This window comes from Anopheles bellator, chromosome 2, assembly GCF_943735745.2.
Source record: "Anopheles bellator chromosome 2, idAnoBellAS_SP24_06.2, whole genome shotgun sequence".
Taxonomy (NCBI): domain Eukaryota; kingdom Metazoa; phylum Arthropoda; class Insecta; order Diptera; family Culicidae; genus Anopheles; species Anopheles bellator.
This window is the reverse complement of record NC_071286.1, coordinates 51,599,907-51,622,019: the sequence shown is the minus strand read 5'-3', so window position 1 is coordinate 51,622,019 and position 22,113 is coordinate 51,599,907. Positions and strand designations below refer to the sequence as shown.

The 22,113-nt window shown below is 48.1% G+C and overlaps 1 protein-coding gene across 2 annotated transcripts in view; it reads left to right on the top strand.

Annotated features, from left to right (window-relative positions):
* The window catches only part of LOC131206872 (tyrosine-protein phosphatase Lar), a 73,703-nt gene that overhangs the window by 24,737 nt on the left and 26,853 nt on the right, over window positions 1-22,113 (top strand). For both annotated transcript variants that reach the window (XM_058199457.1, XM_058199456.1), the window contains exons 5-11: window positions 4,189-4,575; window positions 4,659-4,792; window positions 5,020-5,170; window positions 12,293-12,393; window positions 13,624-13,813; window positions 16,221-16,371; window positions 20,250-20,386. In XM_058199457.1, coding sequence (XP_058055440.1) covers window positions 4,189-4,575; window positions 4,659-4,792; window positions 5,020-5,170; window positions 12,293-12,393; window positions 13,624-13,813; window positions 16,221-16,371; window positions 20,250-20,386 — 1,251 coding nt within the window. The remainder of the gene's footprint in view (window positions 1-4,188; window positions 4,576-4,658; window positions 4,793-5,019; window positions 5,171-12,292; window positions 12,394-13,623; window positions 13,814-16,220; window positions 16,372-20,249; window positions 20,387-22,113) is intronic.

The window sequence follows — 22,113 nt, the reverse complement described above, 5'->3', positions numbered from 1 at the left end:
TTTGTCAGGACTCTCGGACCGGTAGTGTTTGTGATTTCGAAAAATACAACACCCCCGGAAGGGCAAAGGCAGTATCTGACAGCAACAAATCATAGACAGCAATTTCACGGCAAGATAACAAGCAGAGCCATCCCCCGCTACCTGCCTGTCTCACGCGTTACACCCCCGAACTTGCAGTGGGGATGCCGGGATCCCCGGGCCGAAGGATCTCTCGTCTGCACACCATTTCGGTTTTATTTCCCGCAGCTCAGAGTCTGCGAGGTGTGTGCGTGTGTGTCCGGTTTTTTGCATTCTTTTTCCCTCCCTCCCCCTCCTTTATGCCCTTCAGCGGGCGGGCGGCACTCGAAAAGCCCCGCCGGGCGGAACCGGAACGAACCAATTTCCATAAAAGTTCACATATCATCATCGTTAAATTGCTTTTTCCCTTTGCTAACTTTCGCTCTAAAACCCGAGGCGTCCCAGCGCCGCCGACTGCATCTTGAACCCCGCAGATTGGTTCGCTTTTCCCTACCGGATGGCGGCCGGAAAGCTGGTCGCGGTTGCACCCACTCCGGACCACTCCGGCCCATCCGGGCCGTAGAGCAGGATCTATGGACGCAATTTCATATAAATTTGATTTCCACCTTTTTTTCCTTTGCTACCGGAGTGCCAGTGCTCGATCTCGGGTACGATTTGCGGTCGGCCGTGCAACCCACCCACCGCCCACTCCGTGGGTGCGGGGTCAGTCGCCTCCCCTTCGGTGCTCATCCTTATCGCCCGGTCAGGAACCGGAATTGAACTCATGCCACTCACGGGGCCGCACTCTCCCACTGACATTAGTGGCCAATTAAACGAACTGCCTATCCGCTTTTCTTAAATCGTTTTCTCTCGCTCTTTCTCTCTATCTCTCTCTCACTCTGGTGGCTCTGCCAAACGATTCCCCGAAGCGAAATAAAAGAATCCCCTATTTGAGGGGATGTCCGGCGTGAGGAACCGTCGTCCAGCCTCTCGAATTTACCGCGCCAACTAGTCCGAGCCAGGATCGTACACCCACAACCCTCCCCACGCACACCCCTAGGTGCCCCGGGGAGCTTTTTATGGTTTGACAAAGCTTTCCATTTTCGGGTCTCTCTGTGAGAACCGCAAAAGCCGGAAGCGGCAGCAGGACCCACACCGAACGGAAACGATGTTGGCAGACAGCGCGCGCAAGAGAGAGAGCATAAATCAAGCCCAAGAACCCTGTGGACCGGGAAGGGGAACTGAGAAAACATCCCTACTGGTCCTGCAGCATCAGCATGATGCCCAGTAAATAGAGCGACCCGGACGCCCCGGGTACGGGCTGATTGAAGGCGAACTAACCCTCTGGGAGGGTCCGACAGGACCCTGATCGGTGTTGTAAAGTAACAGGGGCCCGGGTCTTGTGAGTAACATAGTTTTTACATCGTTCGGATGTGCCCCGGGCACCGTCAACCCTCCTCCGGTGCGGACGGTGAGATTTTGGTCGGCCAAAAATGTGTGTGCATTGGAGTGTCAAAAAAGCAAATGTGACTTAATTCGGAAGGAAAACTATTGACTGGAGCTGCTGTGACCCAGAGCCGGAACGCTTCAATTCTTGCCTTCAACCACGCGTTTCAACGATCGAAAGCGGTTTACGTTGTGATTAAAAACCGTCCCAAAGACACACCACCGGATAACGGCGAGGTGTATGCTGCGCTGTGGAAAGGTAGCAAAGCGTCCATAAACTCCTCGAGAGGACACCTTGCGCTAGAGCCGGCGCTAGACCAGGCGCACTTTACCGAAAGTGACCCCAAACCTGGAGCCCGCAAACGCTGCGCTCTCTCTCTCCATTTCGGTACATCGCCGAAACCGAACGCAAACTTTGCTGTTAGCGTTTGTCGCGAGGGTTCTTCTTTCTGGCGCACCCCCCATTTAGCACATCGGGAAAATCCCATGCATAAATAACGGATAAATTTTCCTCGAGCACATAAATTATGAATTTTTATGATAAAAAATCCCACAACCGGCCAGCGAGCCAGCCAGCGATTCTGCCTCGGCTGCTGTGGAGCGCCCGTTTTGTGATAAAATGCGACCGTCACGGTCGCCATGTGTAGGGTCCCCCCGGTGGTGGATCCGGGGTCCTCCGTATGAGCTGTAGCAAAACGGTGCGAAAAAAGTAAATCTAATGGGTATGATGTCCCCCGACGATCGGCAGCCACGGTACGCCCTATCAAGAGCAGCTGTGCTGGAGCAGCTCTCGCGTAACGCTTTTAGCACCGGGCAGACACCTTAAATGGCCGATCGTCCAACTTGGCCGCTTGCTTCGTAACGCAGGACGCGGAGGATTAAAACCATTTCTCTTATTCAGAATTAGGTTTCAATTATGCCGATGGTTCTGTTGCTACAGTACAGTACCAGCGCCCAGTTACTTGCCAAAGTTAGGATGTTTAAACTTTTTCTGACGACCACCGCAGGGCGCAAAGTGAACAACCCTGGCCGGGTGTTGTAGCAAAGATGGGAACAATATCACCGTACGCCCGGGGTCATTAACGTGCTCACGAACGAAGTTGACATTTGAGTCAGTTGTCACATAACAGTGCCCCTGGCTACTACTACTAGCTGTAGTAAAGTTTCAAACTTGATGGTCTATGCAATGATATTGTATTACTATGCTGATGAAGGTTCAACGACGCAGGCTAGTCCGTTCGGTAGATCCTTTAGATTTTGATTAGAATATTTCTATTGCTGCTTCAATTTACGGGAACATCCTGTCACATTGTAGAAGAGTAACTTATGCGATAAAAACTTTGGAAAGGATTAGTTAACCCAAACCAGGACGAGATTTACACAATCCTAGTCCTTTAATATGCTTAATTTAATTTTTTTGTGGCTGAAGCAATTATTAAAGAGATCTTTTGAAGTAATCGAATGAGTTGATATGTTCAATCCCATCATTACCTAAATAGAACAGACAATAGTGATCTTTTAGAAATAGTGTTCTCCTTTCTAACCATGGATTTATCCTTCGTGTCCGGCTACTGAATATGTACGAAGGTGTCTTGAAAACATTCCTTGAAATAATTTTCACCTTCAACATTCTTGTCACCTACACACTTTTCCCAGCGATGCCCCAATTGTTGTAACCCGTCCAAATGGTACTCGAAAAAGCAGTACCTTTCTCTTCAAAATAATCGTTCTCGAACGTAATTACCTCTTCGTTTGACGTAAAACTCTTTCCTCCGAGGGCAATTTTTCAGATGAAGAACCAAACATACTCGTTTGTGGCTAGATCTGTTGAATAAGACGGATGATTAAGCAGTTTAAACCGTAATTCGTGGATTTTCGCCATGGCAACCGCAACGTGATGGCAACGTTCGAAAATTCGGAAGTCAATGCACAGCTTACTCGTCTTTAATTGTTGATTTAATATGTGACCAACACGTTCTTTTAAATTGTTAACAACGTGTACTATCTCTCACTCTCATTCGGTGGAACAAAGTGGCTGAAATTTTATTTTCAGTAACTGACAACTAGATTAGACTAGATTGACAGTCAAACTCACTAAGTGTCATTTACTAGTGCAACCATCGTCATGTTGAGGTTGGCTTATTCAAGGTTGGAAATTTATCAAGTCACCTTTGTAAAGAATGCTAGCTCAATGACTACGACATTTTCGTGTTCGTCTTGAACATGTTCAGCCGTCCTGCCGCATCAGTGAATTTATTTTAGTTTATTAACAGCAAAAAGTTGAACCACCGGATAAAACGCCAAATCCCTGCTGAAACAACTACGCTACTACGTGGTGAGATTTTTTTTTCCCCAAACCCATTGGCACATTCATCATACGTATCAGCCAAACCTGTTCCCATTCATTCAACTACAAAATGGTTCTGACGTGGTTCCCCCGAAACACTGGGTTTCGCCACGGATTACTCGTACGGTGCTTATTGACGTTTCGATTTACGCCAAAATAAATCACACCCGGGACCCGAGCCGATCTGGCTTCTGATCTGGCCCACGGTTCACGGCCAGAGGGCGTGGACGAACTCCCCCGGGGAGGTGGATGTATAATTTATTAACCAAAACTCTCCTCCGGCCCAAGGAAGGAAGCAAGTTTAATCGATCAACTCGATCTCGGGGTCCTAGGTGCTACACGGTGGCTACCTACCACGTTGCTGATCCGCTTTCCGGTTTCTCTCCCCCTCATTGCAGGAAGCCTACAGATTGACAACAGTGAAGAAAGTGACATGGGCAAGTACGAGTGTGTCGCTGAAAACTCCGTCGGCACGGAGCACACGAAACCGACGCCCCTGTACGTGAAGGTCCGCCGGGTGCCGCCGACCTTCTCGCGGCCGCCCGAACCCGTGTACGAGGTCATGCTGGGCGCGAACCTGACGCTGACCTGCGTCGCCGTCGGCTCACCGATGCCATCCGTCAAGTGGCGCATGGGCGTCGATCAGGATTTGACACCGGAAAACGACGTCCCGGTGGGGCGCAACGTGCTGGAACTGAGCAACATACGAGTCAGCACTAATTACACCTGCATCGCCCGGTCGTCGCTCGGTGTCATCGAAGCTACCTCCCTGGTCAAAGTTCAGTGTAAGTGAAAAGCAATCTCGTTGTATCGGTGGGCGGGTATCGTGTTGGATAAATAATCATTTTCCTCTGGCCATTTCTTCCAGCGCTACCAGCCGCCCCGACGGATGTCACGATATCGGAAGTAACCGCCACGCAGGTGCGGCTCGAGTGGTCCTACAAGGGCCCGGAAGACCTGCAGTACTACGTCATCCAGTACAAGCCGAAGAACGCAAACCAGGCAAGTATCGGCCCCGCCGGGAGGCGGCTGGTGGATCATTTTTCCAAGATCCAATCACTCACCCGGAACGCCCCGGATGATATCGGATCACAAAACTGACAAGTGTACGCCCGTACAACATAATTGACAACTTTATTAATGGTTTTTTCGATGCATTCTGTTTCGTTTTTGATGGCGCGAACACACGACGATACACGTGGCGGTTTTTTGCGGCTCGCGCGAAACAGGCGTTCAGCGAGATTAGTGGCATCATTACCATGTTCTACGTGGTGCGCACGCTGAGTCCGTACACCGAGTACGAGTTCTACGTCATCGCCGTGAACAACATCGGTCGGGGACCACCGTCACTACCGGCTACCACGACTACCGGGGAGACAGGTATACTTCAAGCTTGGTGCAGCAGCAATTGGTGGTTGCGTTCCCAACCCGGGGAGGGTTCCGGTCTTTCGCACACTTCGCAACCCAACCCAGCTCACTCACTCACTCACTAACACCTCACTAACTTGCGATACTAATCGAACAACACTCTCCGTTGAAATTGCCGGAAGAAAGACGGGCCCGTCTTGCCCGACCCGAATGTGTCTTTTGTTGCACTTAGGTGAGGCTGTGGACACGATTACGCCACTTACGCGTTGTGCCGCAATGCTGGCGCAGGGTTCGAGGGCAAATACGGGTGCAACTTGTGCCTCGCTAGAGCCCATCCGGTAGATCATCCGGACGTTGCTCAGCGAATGTAATGGCTCCAAACACAAGGCGCCCCATGGTGCGTATAAATGCCCGTATATTAATATTAGTTTCCAACCCCCGTACGCCAAGCTCTCGCGTACGTGCTCCACGGGGGGCAGTGTTCCCCGTTGGCAGGAGATGGAATCAACCAACGTCAATCGCCGGTGCGCCTCGGTAGCGGCCTGCCGCATTACGGTCGCTCCCACAGCCTCTCGCATGGTGGCCTCGTTCTGTTCCGGCATTAGTGGCCCCGAAACTACAGCCGCACGAGCCTTCCACCAAGCGGCGGCCATCGAGGCCTACTTTCATTAAATATCAATCACTTTGCAGCCAATTATTCATTATTTTTGCAATTTATCTTCATTAAAAGTGAATGTAATAGCAATGAGTGCCACCGGTGCCACCCCACGCATCGCCGTGAATCATTTTCAATCAGCAGCCGAACGCGCGCCAGGTTCCGGTTCCGGCCGGCTGCTGAGTGGCCGCGAGCAGGAACGCAGCAGGACGCCCGCGCGCTGCGTCGATTGAATTTTTATTGATTGCGTATTGCGTTTTTATCGCTCCTCGGAGCTGCCGCGGTATGTGGCCGCCATTTGGGCCATATTTATTTCATTTCTTGCAATTGTGTACGCTTCACTGCGCCCGCGGTGGCGGATCACTCTCGATGGGGCCGCCTAACGACAACCGCCGTTTGATGGCGCGCAGTCCGTGTATTGCCACTCGCGCCGGATAATGTTTCCCAGTGGAGACTTTTTTTTTCGTCGCCCTACGCTGGTCGATTGAGTGTTGACCAAAAAACGAAAGTCGACACGTATTTCTCACGCACATCGTGGCCGCCAAACCGATGGCCACACGGCGGTGGTGGCGGCTGTGGCTCTATTTGACAAAAATCAAGCGTTTCGTTTCGGGGCAAAAATGACGGCGAAACGGAAAACTTTGAAAACAAACCAGCCATCGGCCAACAAACGGCCATCGATATGCTTGATCAACGGATACGCACGCGAACTGTATTCTTTCTCTCTCTTGCTCTCATTTTTTCTCTCTTGCACGTGAGGGTCTTAACTTTCGTCCTTGTTATCGGAGAAACGCATGTTTTGCTCGGAAAACCGCAATCAATCGTACAAACAAATATTTGAACCCGTTTTCGTTTTCGTATTTTCGTTTCTTTTTCCCGTGGCACCGATGAAATGATGATGGCCTGATTGATCCGAAGCGGACCGGCTAGATGTTTTGATTTGTGCGAATAGGGCCACTGGGGGGGTGGCGGGGCATCGAACCTTCGACGGTGATTGTGGTGCGCGGAGGCATTCAAGCCTCAGCGTTCGGGTAACCCCCAGAGAGAGAGAGAGTGGCCTTTGGATTCGTGGCCTCTTTTTTTTTTAAGTCGGCCCATTCGAGCATAATGTTATTACTATTATTCGAAGAATATCATAATATTTACCACATTCCTGCGTGCTTTTCAGAGGACCGCGGGCCGGTGGTCCCGGGATCCGGAGATCGCATGTCGGAGCGATTGCAAACGAACGCGCCGCGTGTGCAGGTTTAGTACATTTCGTTCGGCGCTAGCACCACACGCCATCTGGCGGACGGACCTTCGTGAAGTTTATCTTTCATTTCGGATCGGAATAACAGAAACGAAAGCCACGGTCACGTTATTTTTTATGCTTTCTCCACTGCCTAACCTCGTCACCAGTTTGGACCGCTGCTTTCACGGGGTGATGCGTAAGCCATGTCACTAGCGCTCCTTTTCCATCCGGAGCGATCGTGAGAGCATACACACAGTACAGTGTAAGTGCCCTTTAGATTGGTTCTGCCGCCCGGACTTAATAAATCCTGGCGGTACGGCGGTGATGCTCGAAAATAAGTTTTCGCGTATGGAATGTTTATAGCACGAGGGCTTGTCGAGGCTACGACAGAAGGAAAATGAATGAACCTTGCTGTATGTGTGGGCCATTCGGCGGTCAGCTTTTTGGGGGCAAGAATTGATGAAAGATAATTTGCTTTATTGCCCAGAGATTTTTATCAAAACAATGGAAATGGTGCGTAGTATCCCGCCGCGGGACGTCGACCGGCCTTGTCTCGCGGGATCGGTCGGCATATAAATCGGTATATTAATGTCAATGTTGCGATTGTTTTCCTACACGCTGGAGTGGGATGATTTTTCCACATCAACGAGCTTTGCGCAAATTTTGCTTCGAGACGAAATAATAAGATGTTCAGTGATGTTTGCATACCGCGTTTGTTCGGAATTAGTCCCAAGAGCATTCGCGGTGTGTTCCACCGAAAGCCTTGCCTGTGTTCTTCGTTTTTCGTCTTTCGTCCGATAACACGCTATTGCATTACGTTGTTTTACTTTATTTTGATATATCGATATCACTTTAAATGTTTAAGCTAGTTACGATGCGGTCAACAACGTTTGGACCATTATTGCACAAAACTTTCGAATGTATCAATTGTTATTGATTCATAAATGGCCAAGTGATTCGTGAACTTATCGCAGCCTCATAAAACGTTATGCGATCTACTGTGTACCGGAACCATTCACTCCAAGCGCACCCTACACAACAACATCGTCTAACCATTCAGGTCATTCCATTCATGTTTTACTTAGACGAACGTTTTCTTCCCGTTACTTTTTTCATGCGCCACACATCCCAAATAAAAACTACGCCCCAACTCTCGTGCTGCTCTCGTGTCAACCAAAAATCCTGTGTTTTGCCATAAACCGGAATCGGAACTGTCGCCGTTCCGATGCCGATCACACGCCATAAACGCGCTGCGCTGCGCTCTGCGTGCTCGTCGCTTTGCTGCGACCCCCACAATCATAATTTTGCTTTGGATTTTGAATGCACGACGACGCCTCTCGACCCGCTCTCACACACTTGCGGCCAAACGGAATGTAAGTGCAAAAGGAAAAGTTTTGCTTGTGAAAAGTGAATTTTGGTTTTTGGTTATCGAATTTGAATATGAACACACTATCTTCTTCCTGCCCCCACGAATGCTGTTCTCGTTTTGGTTTTTCCCCTTTTTTGTTGTTGGTAAAAGTGCTCCCGCATTCTGCACCACACTCCAGTTTGCTCCCTGAACCACTCACACAAACACACACTGCGAATGGAACTGCGAGTTGCGCAAATTGTTATCTGTTTTGCTCGGCAACCCTACACACTCGTCTTGTCTTGTCACCAGCCGCACTATGAACCCCCACAGCAGCATCATGCGCTCATCTCACAAGAGAGAGACTGCGAGCGTTTAGATTGCCCGTGTTTTTGGGTTTTTCGGATGGTAGATTTTGCCCCATTTCGGTTATCCGTCCTATTTCGGTAGTCGGGATAGTGTCTGTGTCACGAAAATGGTTCCCATCTTTTTTGTGCGAACCACAGGTTTTTTGCGTTTGCGAATTTTTAGCTATGTTTTTGTAATGTTTCTTACCCAACCTGCCACGAACACTGTACGCCACACTCACACACCAGACAGGCATTTTTGTTTCGTGTAACAAAGCGAAAACTATTGTTTTTGGTAGCGCGTGGTTGGTTGCGTTAGAGCGCGTGATTCGTAAACTGCTGTCCCGTGTTTCGAATGCTCTAGACATGCTGTTTTGGGTTTCGATTTTTCGTTTAACTCTAAGTTCACCTCCTCCAATAAACCTTGCACCGTTTTTCCTAGCCATCTGTCGTAGCTCTCGCCTCACGACCCCTCACGAGAGAGTAGACACAATGTTTGAGTTCTGTGTTTCTGTATAATAGTTTGGTTCGCACCGTGTTTTTGTTTTGGTTTGTTTTAACCACGGCACCGCCATGACGCTAACGAAGATTTTCAAAATTTTATCTCATAACATTGAACCTTTTTTCATCCCCTTTTTGTGCTCTGCCCAAAAAATGTATAGGCGATTCCGTCTATGGAGGTTCCAGTAAGTAAAACCATCATCCATTTACTACCACTCTTGTAGATGTTACCTATTTTTGGCTCCAAACCCTCTGTCTCTATCTCACGTTTTGGTTTTGTTGTTTTGTTGTGCGCACCAAGTTGATATCGCGGTCCGAGGCGATCTTGCAGCAGAGGTTGTAGCAAATTTGAAATTATCCGTGCGCTTCGCCATTGTCACCCTCGTAGTCTAAGCTACAGTTTTGCCAGGAGTCAAAGAGCTTGCTGAACGCCAGTACCTTGACTGTGTTGAATTTAATGGTGCAACAGTAATCAACTAGTAATTAATTAGCTTCAACAGTCGAAGGTACAAAGCTGAACGGTGTATGACCATTAGCGATCATCAGAATACTTCAACCCAGTTTCGGAACAGCATCGAGCAGTTTGTCGAGCTTTACCGAAAATATGTTTACGTAGTTGAACAAATAATTTCATTCAATCAAGAAAGGATTTGAAGCGAACCGGTTTCCTTCCTGGCAAATCTGTACCTGTAGACTGTCAGGTGGTTGTGACATTGTCCCCTTTAAATGCGTGCAAGCATTTTTTGTTCCTGTAGACACCACGTAGGTTGTTCTTTTGAATGGTTTTCGTTTTTGTCGTCCCCTGGTTCTTGGCGCACTTTTGCTTCAGCATCTACTCGAGTTTCCGTGTGTGCGTGCGTGCTTTGTTTTGTTTTTGTTTTATGCTGCCAGCTTAGGCACATGTTCGCGAAGAAAGCTGTCGGGTAGTCGTAGTAGTAGCCGTAGTAGTAGTAGTACCAATAGTCTTGTGTTCCTTTCTGCTGTTGATACGTGAAGTAAGCACATAAAAGTACGTCTCCGTACGCTTCGCAGCTCAGCAGTTTTGCCACTGCCCGCCAGGACCTTTCCTTACGAAGCACTTAGGGCAACTGTACGAGAAGACGTTGCAGGTGCCCTGCTCGTCGGTGCCGCCCTCTGCGTCTCCAATCGAGAACCGATGCCGGATGGCAAAGTTTTCACTTTGCAACTGTCCAACAGATAAGCTTTGGGCGATGCAAAGAACTTTTTCCAACGATACAATCCACAGAATCGCTCTTCCCCGCCGCCGCCGCCGTCGTCTAGGCACTGTCAGCGGCACTCCGCCATGCTCTGGGTTCATCTTCGTTTTATGCTGCGCCTCCCAACGCTTCGCCCACCGTGGCCTCTGTCGTGCCTGCGGCGCTCGATCTGTCGTTCATAGTTCTTGGCAGCAGGCTGCTGCTGCTGCTGTTCTATTGATTTCATTGTCAATACCCGTCCCGTTCCCGTTCCCGCCCAGCGAGGACGACTTGTATTGTCGACTGTTTTGCAGAATATGTTCCATTTTCTCACCAACAGCGCTGCCGGGTCCCATCGGTTCTGCACCATTTTCATAATGCAGCAGCAGGAAAATGTACTTTTGCCAGTTGAACGTTTTTTGCCACATTGCAAATCGCTCCGCGTTACCCTCTATCTCTGTCACGCTGATGGACGGACGGTACTCGCAGTGTTTCTCTTCGTTTTTTACCTTTTCTACCGCGCTCTGCATTGCTGCTGCTACCGCTGCCCACCTGGACAAGGATCTGAAGTCGGACCTCGCCAAAGGAGAGGCTGAAAATTTCTGCTGGAAATATTCAATTCAACGATGGATAGCAACTTTTATTTTAGTTTCACAAAGTTTTGGCCCCGTTGTTCGAGACCGGGACAAGGATTTGCTTCACTACAGCCGTTTTTCTCTGCTTTTGTTTTACTTTTACCTCTTCTGCATCTCTCTTTCTCTCTCTCTCTCTCTCTCTCTCTCTCTCTCTCTCTCTCTCTCTCTCTCATTCTGTTTCATCCATTCTGCCATTCGTGAATCTTTTATTTCGCCGTCAATTGTTGAAATCCTTATATGTGTTTGTGTGCATATCGTTTCGAGTTGTATATTTTACTTCATCGTCCATAAACACGGCCCCGGGCGTGTCTGCCACTGTGGTGCTGCTGCCGTTTTCCGAACTTCCGAACGGTCGTTCTCAGCAGCAACCCCCAGCCAGTAATATTATCGGTTGTCAACTTGTCGCACAATATTTTCAAACCTCCCTAATCTATTGTGTTATCTGGTTTGCGGTGGATCTATCCGGTAGCTCTTAGGAAACTTTCGTGTATCTTCTGGTGTGTGTTGGATCCGTAGTCGTAGCCATTTTGATATTGCTTTTCCATATTATTTTGCCATATTTTTATCAGTAAAGTTAGGATAAACTATTTGACTTAATATTTGAAATAAATTTAATGAATTAAAACTTTTCGCAACACTTTCTATCGACATTTGATCACGTTTTTTTTGTATTGTCAGGCTATTGTCGAAACTTCAACCATTTATAAAAACAAATCCGAAAATTTCAAATTTTGTGTCATTAAATTGTCGATTTGTAAGCTAAAAACTAATAACTGAACTCTTCAACCAAAGCTGAAACGAGCAAATTTTGCTGCGATTACTAATTATCTTATATTTACTACAATGTATGCAGCGTTATTATAGTAAAAAAAAAACAGAAAAATGCATTTACCACACAATTTGCCAAATTTTGCTTCTTTTGCATGCTCTAATTAACATTATTAAAAACATTTCGCCACCGCATCGCAACCATGCGTTGATCGTAAAATATTTGAAATGCCACAAGTATTCAAGTTCATTGTAGTTAGTTTTAAAAAAGATCCCTTAAGTTACACAACATCAAATCACTTTGGTCGCTTCGCCATCGCCCTTGAACCAGTGTCATTTCTGGCAGAGTAGAGTTTTGCTTTTCTTCTGTATCGTTTGATGCCCCAGATGCCTGAACCTCGAAACTCCTTAATATCTACCATTCGCTCCCCCCTCAACAACGACTACTTACAGAAATGGAAAGCGCGCCGAGAAACATTGAGGTGAAACCTTTAAGCTCGTCCACAATGCTCATTACATGGGAACCACCTGAGACGCCTAATGGACAAGTGACTGTAAGTACTGCAGAGGGCAGGATCCCCAGAATTATGAGAGTGCCACAGAAGCTGTGTGCTGTGCGCGTACGAAAATAGCGATGGCCACAAGACAAAGCATTACTTCCAATCGTTGTCACACTCAAATTCAATAATGCATGTTCTATGCGCTAAATGGGGCGATAAAATGCTTGCGTTGGATATTTATAGATGGGTTGACACACAAGTGTTTGATTGTATCGGCGAATTGAATTTGCTGACTGTATAGAATGGTACTGAATTAAATATAGCCGCCAATTTTCATTGCGTTGAATCAGTCACCCACTCAACGGCTTCGTGAGCAATCTGGATTGTTTAATTATTTTCCCATCGCAATTTATTTGCAGTTCAGTAAAACGTACATAACATTCGTTGTTATTTGGAAAACTTCTACAGAGCTAGAACCCGAATTCTACCCAAACAATCATTGTGAGCTGTTGAACGTTTCGCTCAAACACCCTGTCTATTACGTTAGCAGACTATTTCTGGCGCGCGTTTTTTTGGCAGGCACCACGCCAAACGAAATGAAAAGGAATACGCTTTTTCAGCCATTTCAGGAACTCCCACCAAACGCAAACAAGGAATGTATGACATTCTAACCGCTCGTCCGGAAATTGGAGCAATTGAAATTAAATAATGCAATATTTTACTGCTAATGAAAGTGGTCGTCGTCTATCCGAAGCACGGATGGCACGGGATGATGTGTAAGCATATTTACCAGCGTGGACAGCGAAAAGACTGGCCGGCCCAAAGTCTATCACGTGCGCGTCGCGCGGTAGATAACGAACTATCAATTATTGTATCGAACGTGTGGGCTCACAAGGGCTCGACAAGGGCTCACATTTACGTTGCTAATAATTTATGAGATGTTTCAGCGTAATTAACGGTGAATTATTAATGCAATTTGGTGTAATTTTACATGACCACCGATGGCCATCACAGGTCAACCGAAAGACTTCATGGGCTGCTTTCGTTGGTGATGCGTGCGTCCGATAATGGCGACAGGCCGGCCGGCTACTGTGAAGGCTCTAGTTTAATGAACGTTTAATGGATTTGTTGATTAATATGATCATTAGGAGGATGCTTCTGACGGCTATTCTAATGCAGTTCCATTTTTTGTCCTTGTGTTTGCAAGGTTTTGGCAACGCTGATGATCGCATCCTAATGTTAAGTGTGAAGATGGATTAATAAAAAGCTTGTTAAATTTTGCAGGGATACAAAGTGTATTACACGACCAACCCGAATCAAGCGGAGGCATCGTGGGACTCGCAGATGGAAACCAACGACATGACGACGATCTCGGAGCTAACTCCACATGCCATATACACGATTCGGGTGCAAGCGTTCACCTCCATGGGTGCCGGTCCGCTGTCCAACCCGGTACAAGTTAAAGCCCAACAAGGTAAATATAAGGCTTAACATAACCCCTACAATTGCAGATAGTTTCGAACACTGAACCAATGGGTAGAAAGACAGCAGCTCGCGGATTTAAAGTTTCGCTTAGCGGGTTGCAAACGGTTTAATGGAATCAACTCGCAAATTAAGCAGATCACCTAACAGACAACGAGCGCCGCCGACTGTTTGCAGCAATCGACTGAAGAAAGTCTAAAGATGGAATGGTTTTTGTTTCATAATGTTGTATCTTGCACTGTTCACTTCGGAAGCCCATGATGCAAGTCACTAATAATGTACAGCGAATCTCCTTCATTGGTGCCACCGAGCACGGATATCCTGCCTGCCTGCCAGCTGTATTTCTTGTGCCGCATCACTGTGATTGGAAGAAAGGATATTCGCTCCGACACGTACCATTCAACACACACTGCGCTTGGCGAACTCTCGGCACAGTTTCTAGCGACTAGCGGGGTACCGTGTGACACCAATTCAGCGAGCAAACTTTTCCACCCGGCAGCTTCTTCGCCCACGTCCATCACGAAAAGAGTACGTGCGTGGCTGGCCCTTTTGAGCAGCTTTTCGAGACCGAGCAATGATCGTTTGTCAGTTGCGTAGGTTATGCCACGGCCATTGTCTTCGCGTCACCGGCGCGACACAAAAGTTATTTCAATTTAACTTTGCGCTCAAATCCATCCCTTTACACTTCTGTCTTGCTGGCAGAGATAGTTTTCTCTTCCAGAAACTGTGACAAGTTTGAAGTTTAACCGCGGCACTGCCCTGTGGACAATGATGACCCGACGTTCGCCGACCGCTGCAATAGAGACAGCATTTTTTTCCTGTTGACTATTGGACTATAAGTTTAAAACAAAATGACGATTCCATTAGCATGTTGAACCCGAATCTGGCATATTACGTCTTTCCATCAGTAGTATGATTCTACAGGGTGGTAACGGCTAAAAAATTTTCGACCCTTGAACTTTTATTTGAAAGGTTCTTCAATTCATTTATGAAAAACAATTTTCGTCAAATGTCCTCCACGGCTGGCTTGGCAGTAACCTATTTCGGCTATAGACATTTGAATTTGAATCTTGAAGTCGTGAATGGTTGCTGGTTAGTTTGCGTAACATTTATCTTTCACCACACTCCAAAGATAACAGTCTCATGGTGTCAAATCGCAACTTCTCGGAGGCCAATTCACTTCACTTCACTTCTACAAACAATCGATCGGGTATGGCACGTAGCGTCACTTTTTTGAAACCACATGTTGTCCAAGTTCTCAGCTTTAATTTGGCAGAAGAACCAATCAGCCAACATTGCTCGATAGTCTACGCCATCGACGGTTAGTGCGGCTTCTTCTTCATTCATTCATACGGCGGCCGATTATGCCGCTAGACCAAAATCCACACCAAACATTCACTCGTTTTGGGTGCATTGGCTTCTCTTGCACGACGTGTGGGTTTTCTAAACCCAAATTCTGCTCATTAACATGAAATGAGCTTTTCAAATATGGTACCGTTTGAGTGTAAGACCTACCGCTTTGGAAAGAATTTTTTCATATTTCCGACACCCGACCACGACCGACGTATTTTATACATAAATTTTGTGAATCGAAACGTGTTTTCTCAAGTCCAACAGCAACCAAATGAAAAAAGGCACGCTTTTTTAACCCGCCTGTACATTGGAGTATGCTAGCGAACTGACCGTGTTGGAGGTTGATGTGTTGACGAAAAATTTGCTTTCGATACTGTTCGTTCGGCACGAGACCCGGCACGGTATATCTAGGTTCCAATCAGCGAAAGTGCTTCCGTGGCACATCCTGGCCAACCCTAATAGCAACATCCGCGTAAACTGTTATCGTTTAACCATGTGCCCCGTTCCCAATCGAAGCCTAATGATATAAAAACGCACCGCCTAAATAGCGACCTAACAAGCCCTCATGGGCCGCAATGACATTTCGCACTTCAAAACCCAAGACCGGCGGACAAGCGGATTGTGGTGGTAGCGTTTTCGGAATTGTCATCGAAACCGGTGATAATCTCGATGTAATTAAATTGTTTCCTATCAAACATTCATACAACATGTTTATGCATATGCAAATTACCGCCAAATGTTTTCACTCTTCATTCGCCACCCGACCCGACCCATCCCGCCACCGACCCTGCTGATAAGTAAGCCCCCGCAACACGAACTACCGGGGGGGGGCTCTCGAGTCTCGGCCCCCTGTCTGTCGGCTACATTTCCCACGCTCAATGACAGCGGGATGACACTCGCACAGCACTTAGCGACTGCGAGTGGTTTTCCGTTCCGTGCATTGTGTGTATGTGTTGGGGGTTGCGTTTTTGTCGCTTTTCCATTCCAGGTTCGCCCTCACTCACTATTGCTTCCGGTTTTGTTTTCTCTTTTTTGCCCTACCACAGGAGTTCCCTCGCAACCGAGCAACTTTCGCGCAACCGATGTCGGCGAAACAGCTGTCACCCTGCAATGGTCCCGACCGACTCACTCGGGCGAGAATATCGTACACTACGAACTCTACTGGAATGACACTTATGCAAACGAGCAGCATCATCAGTATGTATATGTTTCACCCCCACCCCCACGGGCCACTCCATTCCAACCAACCCCCTACATAGTGCTGGTCCCGAGCGACCCCTGGCCGGGATTTACTGTGTGTTCCCCGTGCTTTAGCGAGAGCGCGGTGTCGGCGATGTCCACCGCATACTATAAACACACTACTTCCTTCATTATCCCTCGTGGCGTGGCCACAGAACTGGTCATCGAACGGGCGTACACAACAATGGCTGCCATGGGGGGTGTGTGGTACACTTGCTAACTGTTTAGTGGAAGCGTTTGTTTTGGTCGTTGTTATTGCTGCTGCTGCTCAACCAACCACACCACGTCTACGTCCCGGAGGCGACCCGGAGGAGCCAGGTTTCATCATACCAGACCGCGAAAAAATTGTAACAATAACAGTCGCGGGATCACTCAGACCAGGACCAGGAGCACTACAGCGCCACTCCTGGCGCACGATGTGTGAGAGACCAAAACACGCATACACACGGGTGCGCATATCCATTCCACTGGCAGGACGTCCGGCGGTGTCTGGCGGTCATCATCTGTCAGTTCACTGCGGGATGCCCAACTAATGTCAACACGACCTCCTATCTGTCTCTACTTCATGACACTCTGGCCGGCGCTTTTTGCCCGCGCAGTTCTCTCTGGCCCTGGCGGCTCTGGCTCTGGCGAATGGGCATTAGCCGTACGATAATTTGAAATTTAAATTATTGAATAATATTGACACCGCACACACTAAAGAGAGTGAAGCGGAGCGGACGGCACACACATACAGTGAAACGAGTAGGAGTGTGCGGGGAAAATTAGTGGAAACCTTTTCCGAGCCCCCCGGGGGAAGGGCGCCGGTTTCGGTTTTTCGCGTTGCTGTTTGGTATTGATTTTTACTTTGTCGCGCCCTGCAATGCGGGCTTAGACCGGGGTTTGAGTTAGAATAGGTTTTTAATTTGCAACTTGTTTGTGTTTCTTTGCTGCTGCCAGTGTTTCGAGATTCGCACTGCGTTCTGGGCGGTCTTTGCGCGCTTCTGTGTGCATCTCCTGTGTGCGCTGACTGCAATTAGACCGTTTATTGTTCGAATGCCAAACAAAGCAAGTCATTTTTGCATAAAACACTTTTGCACCCAACGTCGAATGTGGCCAAAAAAGGGCAAAACACTACCACTATTGTGTCTGTCTGAACGCGCTCCCTTTGTCCATCTGGCCTAAGCATACTTTGGCCGGCTGGTTCGTAATTCGCGCCATTCTCATGACGTGACCAGCCCACCTAAGCATGGCGAGGCGCACACGCTGCAAGGCAGTAAGGTCTTCGCACAGTGCGTACAGCTCGCTGTTGTAGTGACTTTTCCATGGTCCCTCCATGTGGGGCCAAATATCAATCTGAGTTTCTTGCTCTCCGGAGGCGACTAAGACCTGTAGAATCGTTTCTTCAGATCTGTAGAATGACCTGCTGGCCGCTAGTACTCTTGCGCATCCTTTTCGTTTACCTGTAGACCAAGATTATCCTCAGCTCCTCAGCATTATCCTTTGAGAGTCTGAGCTACATTGGACAGCCTTCGACCTATAATGTCTTTCTCATCAGCACTTCCAGCTGGACTTGAAGTATTACGACTTTAAATTAATTCATACGGTTTTACAAGAGATTCATGCGTTTTTTTACAAATGGGAATGCGTTTTTACGTGCGGTGGGAAATGAAAGGTGTGGTGTACTGTGAGCTTTGAAAACCTAATAAAATTACTAATGAAATTACAAAACCTATCTCGAAAATGTCGGATAGAAACTGTTAGCTCACTCGCCATATTCACCAGACATTTCGCTCCATCGGAATACTACTTGTTCCGTTGCTTGAGTAACGATTTGGTAGCACAGCGGCTCACTTCTTATGAAAGTATTGAAAAAAGGATCTCTGAGTGGATCGCTCCTAAAAATAAGAAGTTCTATCGACACGGAATCGGGGAATTACCTGAAAGATGGAAGAAAGTAGTAGCTAACGATGGACAATACTTTAATTATGGTAGTAATATATTTTTTTGCTGTAGTTACAATTGTCCGTAGGCCACAATTGTCGAATTAAAACCGCATGATTTAATTCAAAGGCCCAATAGATAGTCCCTCAGGTCTTCTCTCCTGAGTCCCTGAGATGGATGTGCTCCACCACTATGTTGCATAGGAGACAAGCAATGACCTCCCCTTGAAGAAATCCCTGTGTGATAGCGGAGGGATTAGAGAGCTTACCATCCACCTTCACCTGGCTTTTGACGATGGTCATATTCATTCTCAACAAGTCTGCAAGTTTGGCCGGTATTTCGAAACTAATCTTAGGTTTCAATACAGTTTGTCTACGTCTTTAATAACCGACTTTAAAACTTAACTATATTACGTGTTGAATGCTTTCAAAGCTTGTTGAGCTTATTGACGCATTGACTGTGTCCATCAAAGGAACTGTTACGTCAAAACGGATATCATGGTACGTCCACCAGCGCACCTGGTGGATTTACCAAAAACTACAGCTAGAACGATAAACCGAGTAGCCATAGAGTAGATGTAAAAGGAATAGAGAAGAAGGAAAACGGGCAGTACGTGACAGATAGTGGAGGAAAAAAGAACTTATTATTTTTGAGCTCCTCTAACATTACGGGAATAGTAAAAGAGCTTCTACAAAAAGGTTTTTAGTTTGTTGCTGACTCAAGAGTGAATAAATTTAACAGGAACAGTTAAACTCATAGGGTTCGGAAGGAAGGTCAGTTAGATCGAAAAACCGAAGAAGTGGGAGAATAGGTTTACTAGAGAAACAGAGTCAGTAATTGAAGGCGAAAGTGAACACTGATTGAAGATACGCATTTTTCGACAATGTCGCACTTCTTGTCGCCATCGCAAGCCGATTGACGTCCGTCCGCACGATTCGCCTAGGTGCTCAGGTTCGTTACAGTCGACTAGCACCCCGGTTATACGCGTCGTTAGCACTACCATAAACCAAACCACAAAATGTCACACGCCGTAGCTGATTCGCGATTAGACCTCCACCCAACACATCGCGCATTGTTGAGGTTTTGCTGGGCAAGTTTGTTGTTGGATGTTGTCGGGTTGGAAATATTATCACGCTGTCGCGGGCTTTACTGTTTGTTAATCGGTCGATATGGAAGCATGTTTTTCTCGCGTGGCGAACGACCGCAAACAATTACCGAAGCCCATCAATTATCGCCAAATTATGATGTTTATGATAATTTTGCCCAGTAACATCGTGCGACGCGCGCGACGCGCTACTAAAATTGCGTATCGCGTAATCTGTGCCAACGCATGTTTGCCGCGGGTTTTTCTTTTTTGGGAAACATGTCGTAACTTAGCAAGTTTACCACCAGCCACACGAAATTGGTTGTTCGTGCTGCGGCCAGCAACCAACATTCCACCCAAAGAATTGGGAATTGGACTGGTGCAAATTGTGTCGACTTCATCAAACCAATCGCCCCCCAAAAATGTTGGTTTCTGAACTCTCCGGAATCCGGCCGGTGGGCGGCCATCAAGGATGTCCATTCGCCCCGCGCTCACCCACCCTATTAGTGGGCGGTCCCCCCCGCCGCCTTTCTGTGAATAAATGACGGTCCCGGCCCGAAAATGGCCTCGAGGTATGGGCACGAAAAGGGCATTTCGGCCCCGTTTCGCATTACTCCGGATCGAGTGATTCTCGCGAAACGCTCGGAATCAGAAGCGGCGGCAGTGTTTTATGAAAATGATGTTCTCGGCCCTACCCAACCCATCCCAACCCACGCGGTGCCCTCCGGGTGCGAGCAAAATAATACCTTCCGAACGACCGGGCAGGTGGACCCAGCAAGGTATTAATATTAATCACAAATTAAAATTCTTCCTTCCCGCGCCCGCACAGACGCATACCGAACACCGAGACCTACACCTTGAGCAGCCTCTACCCGGACACGCTCTACTACTTCTGGTTGTCGGCGAGATCGCAGCGAGGCGAAGGAGCAACCACGCCGCCGATCCCGGTGCGCACCAAGCAGTACGGTAAGTGCGATGTAGCGCCCACCTTTTTGGTCCATTCGTTTTTTTCATTCGGAATGTCCTGCGTCTATCGAACGGTGATCGAAGTGTTCCGCACACCGGGGGTTGTGTGCTGAATGCGATCGGTTGCTCGGTGAGGCTCGGACACAGAGTGTAATATGTAGCTATATGGAGCACGTGGCACACGCGAGTGTGTCCCCACGTGCGCAACTGACGAGCGGAAGGAAGATCTGGTGGTGGGTGGGTGGGTGTTATATCTTCCTCGCTCTCGTTGCTCCAGCAAATCCTACGCACCGACACGGGGAAATAATCACAAGTGCTCACTACTCGAAAAAATCGGGTTGCTCCTGTGGCGACTTCGGGCGCCAATCGAACAATGATCTTGCCGCGCGAACCCGCCCGCCCGTCGAGCATAAATCGTCCCGCCACAAAAAAGAAAAGGTCGAACCAATTCCGTCGGCACACACAGAGTTTTGGTTCACTTCTCCGTCCGACAAGTGCCGTTTGCCGAAAAGTTCGAGTTCATGATTTTCGCGGGTGATCGGGGTGTTGGGTTTTCTTTTCGTAGGCCCGCCCCACAAAAAAGCTCAATCATTTTTTGTTTTGTTACTAAAGCCTGGAAACGTTAACAAAAAACCCGGGTTTGAGTTTCGGCGTGGCGTGGTTCCTTCGCCTTTTCGCGCGCGCGCGCGAGTGCGAGCCGCTCGATCCGTTGCTGTTGAAAATTTAATTAAAAAAGGGAAGGGATATTTTCATAAACTACCAGCACCCTTTTGTGTTGTCAGCCACGGCCAATGGCCTCGCCGCCCTCCGACCGGATGATATTCGATAAATAAACTTTCGATTCTCGGCAGCAGCAGCGGCGGCGGCGGCATCATTTTACTGGCGCGCGCCGCGTCCGGCGAAATTCGCGTCCGATTAAAAGGAGGAAGCGACCGAACGGAAGGTCCTTTTTTCTTTGTTTTCCTTTTTTTCGATTTCCAAGCCCTTCCGAGAGTCAAACTTCGCGCGGAGTGGATCTGGGGCGGCGCCCGGGTATCGCGCTCGCGCCCTTCGATGCTGTGCGGAGGTCGAGCGAGCGAAAAGCATCCGTTTTTCCGAATCGGGCCCTGGCGCACAGGAAACGGAGATCATTCCCGATAATGGTCGCCAGAAGCCGGTTGGGTGGGCATAACAGGGGGCTGGTTGGGGGCATAAGGTCTGCCCCGCACTAAGCATCGTAATCCGTCCGGTTCTCCTTGGTGAAGGTAAAGAATCGGAAGCCTACACCCCGGCCGTGGGGCTCGGCCGGAAACAGAAAGGGCCTCGAAAGGCAATCGTTAATTAACCGCGCGCTGTGTGCAAAAAAGAAATGGTTTAACAATTCTCGTGTTTAATTTTTTCTGTTGTTTTCGCTCTTATTTTTTTGTTCGCTTTCGGTTCCATCCCACGGAATGCTCGCTCCTGTTTCCGCCAGTTCTCGCGCATAGCTGCGCACGCGGCCGCTTGGGCAGCGCACTTCCGCTTCCGAACGTTGCGTTCTCTTCCGTTTCCATCGCTCGTGTGTCTCAGTTCACCGCGCTCACATCTTGATGTTTCATTTCGTTCGCCTTCATCGCATCTTCTTCGTTTCGAGTTCCATTATCACATTTCCAACACTCTCCACCCCAGCACATAATAACTCTTCGTTAGCTTGCCTCGCCTGCCAGTGTGTCGATAGTATTCGTGCTTATGCCTTAGGCTTCGCAACG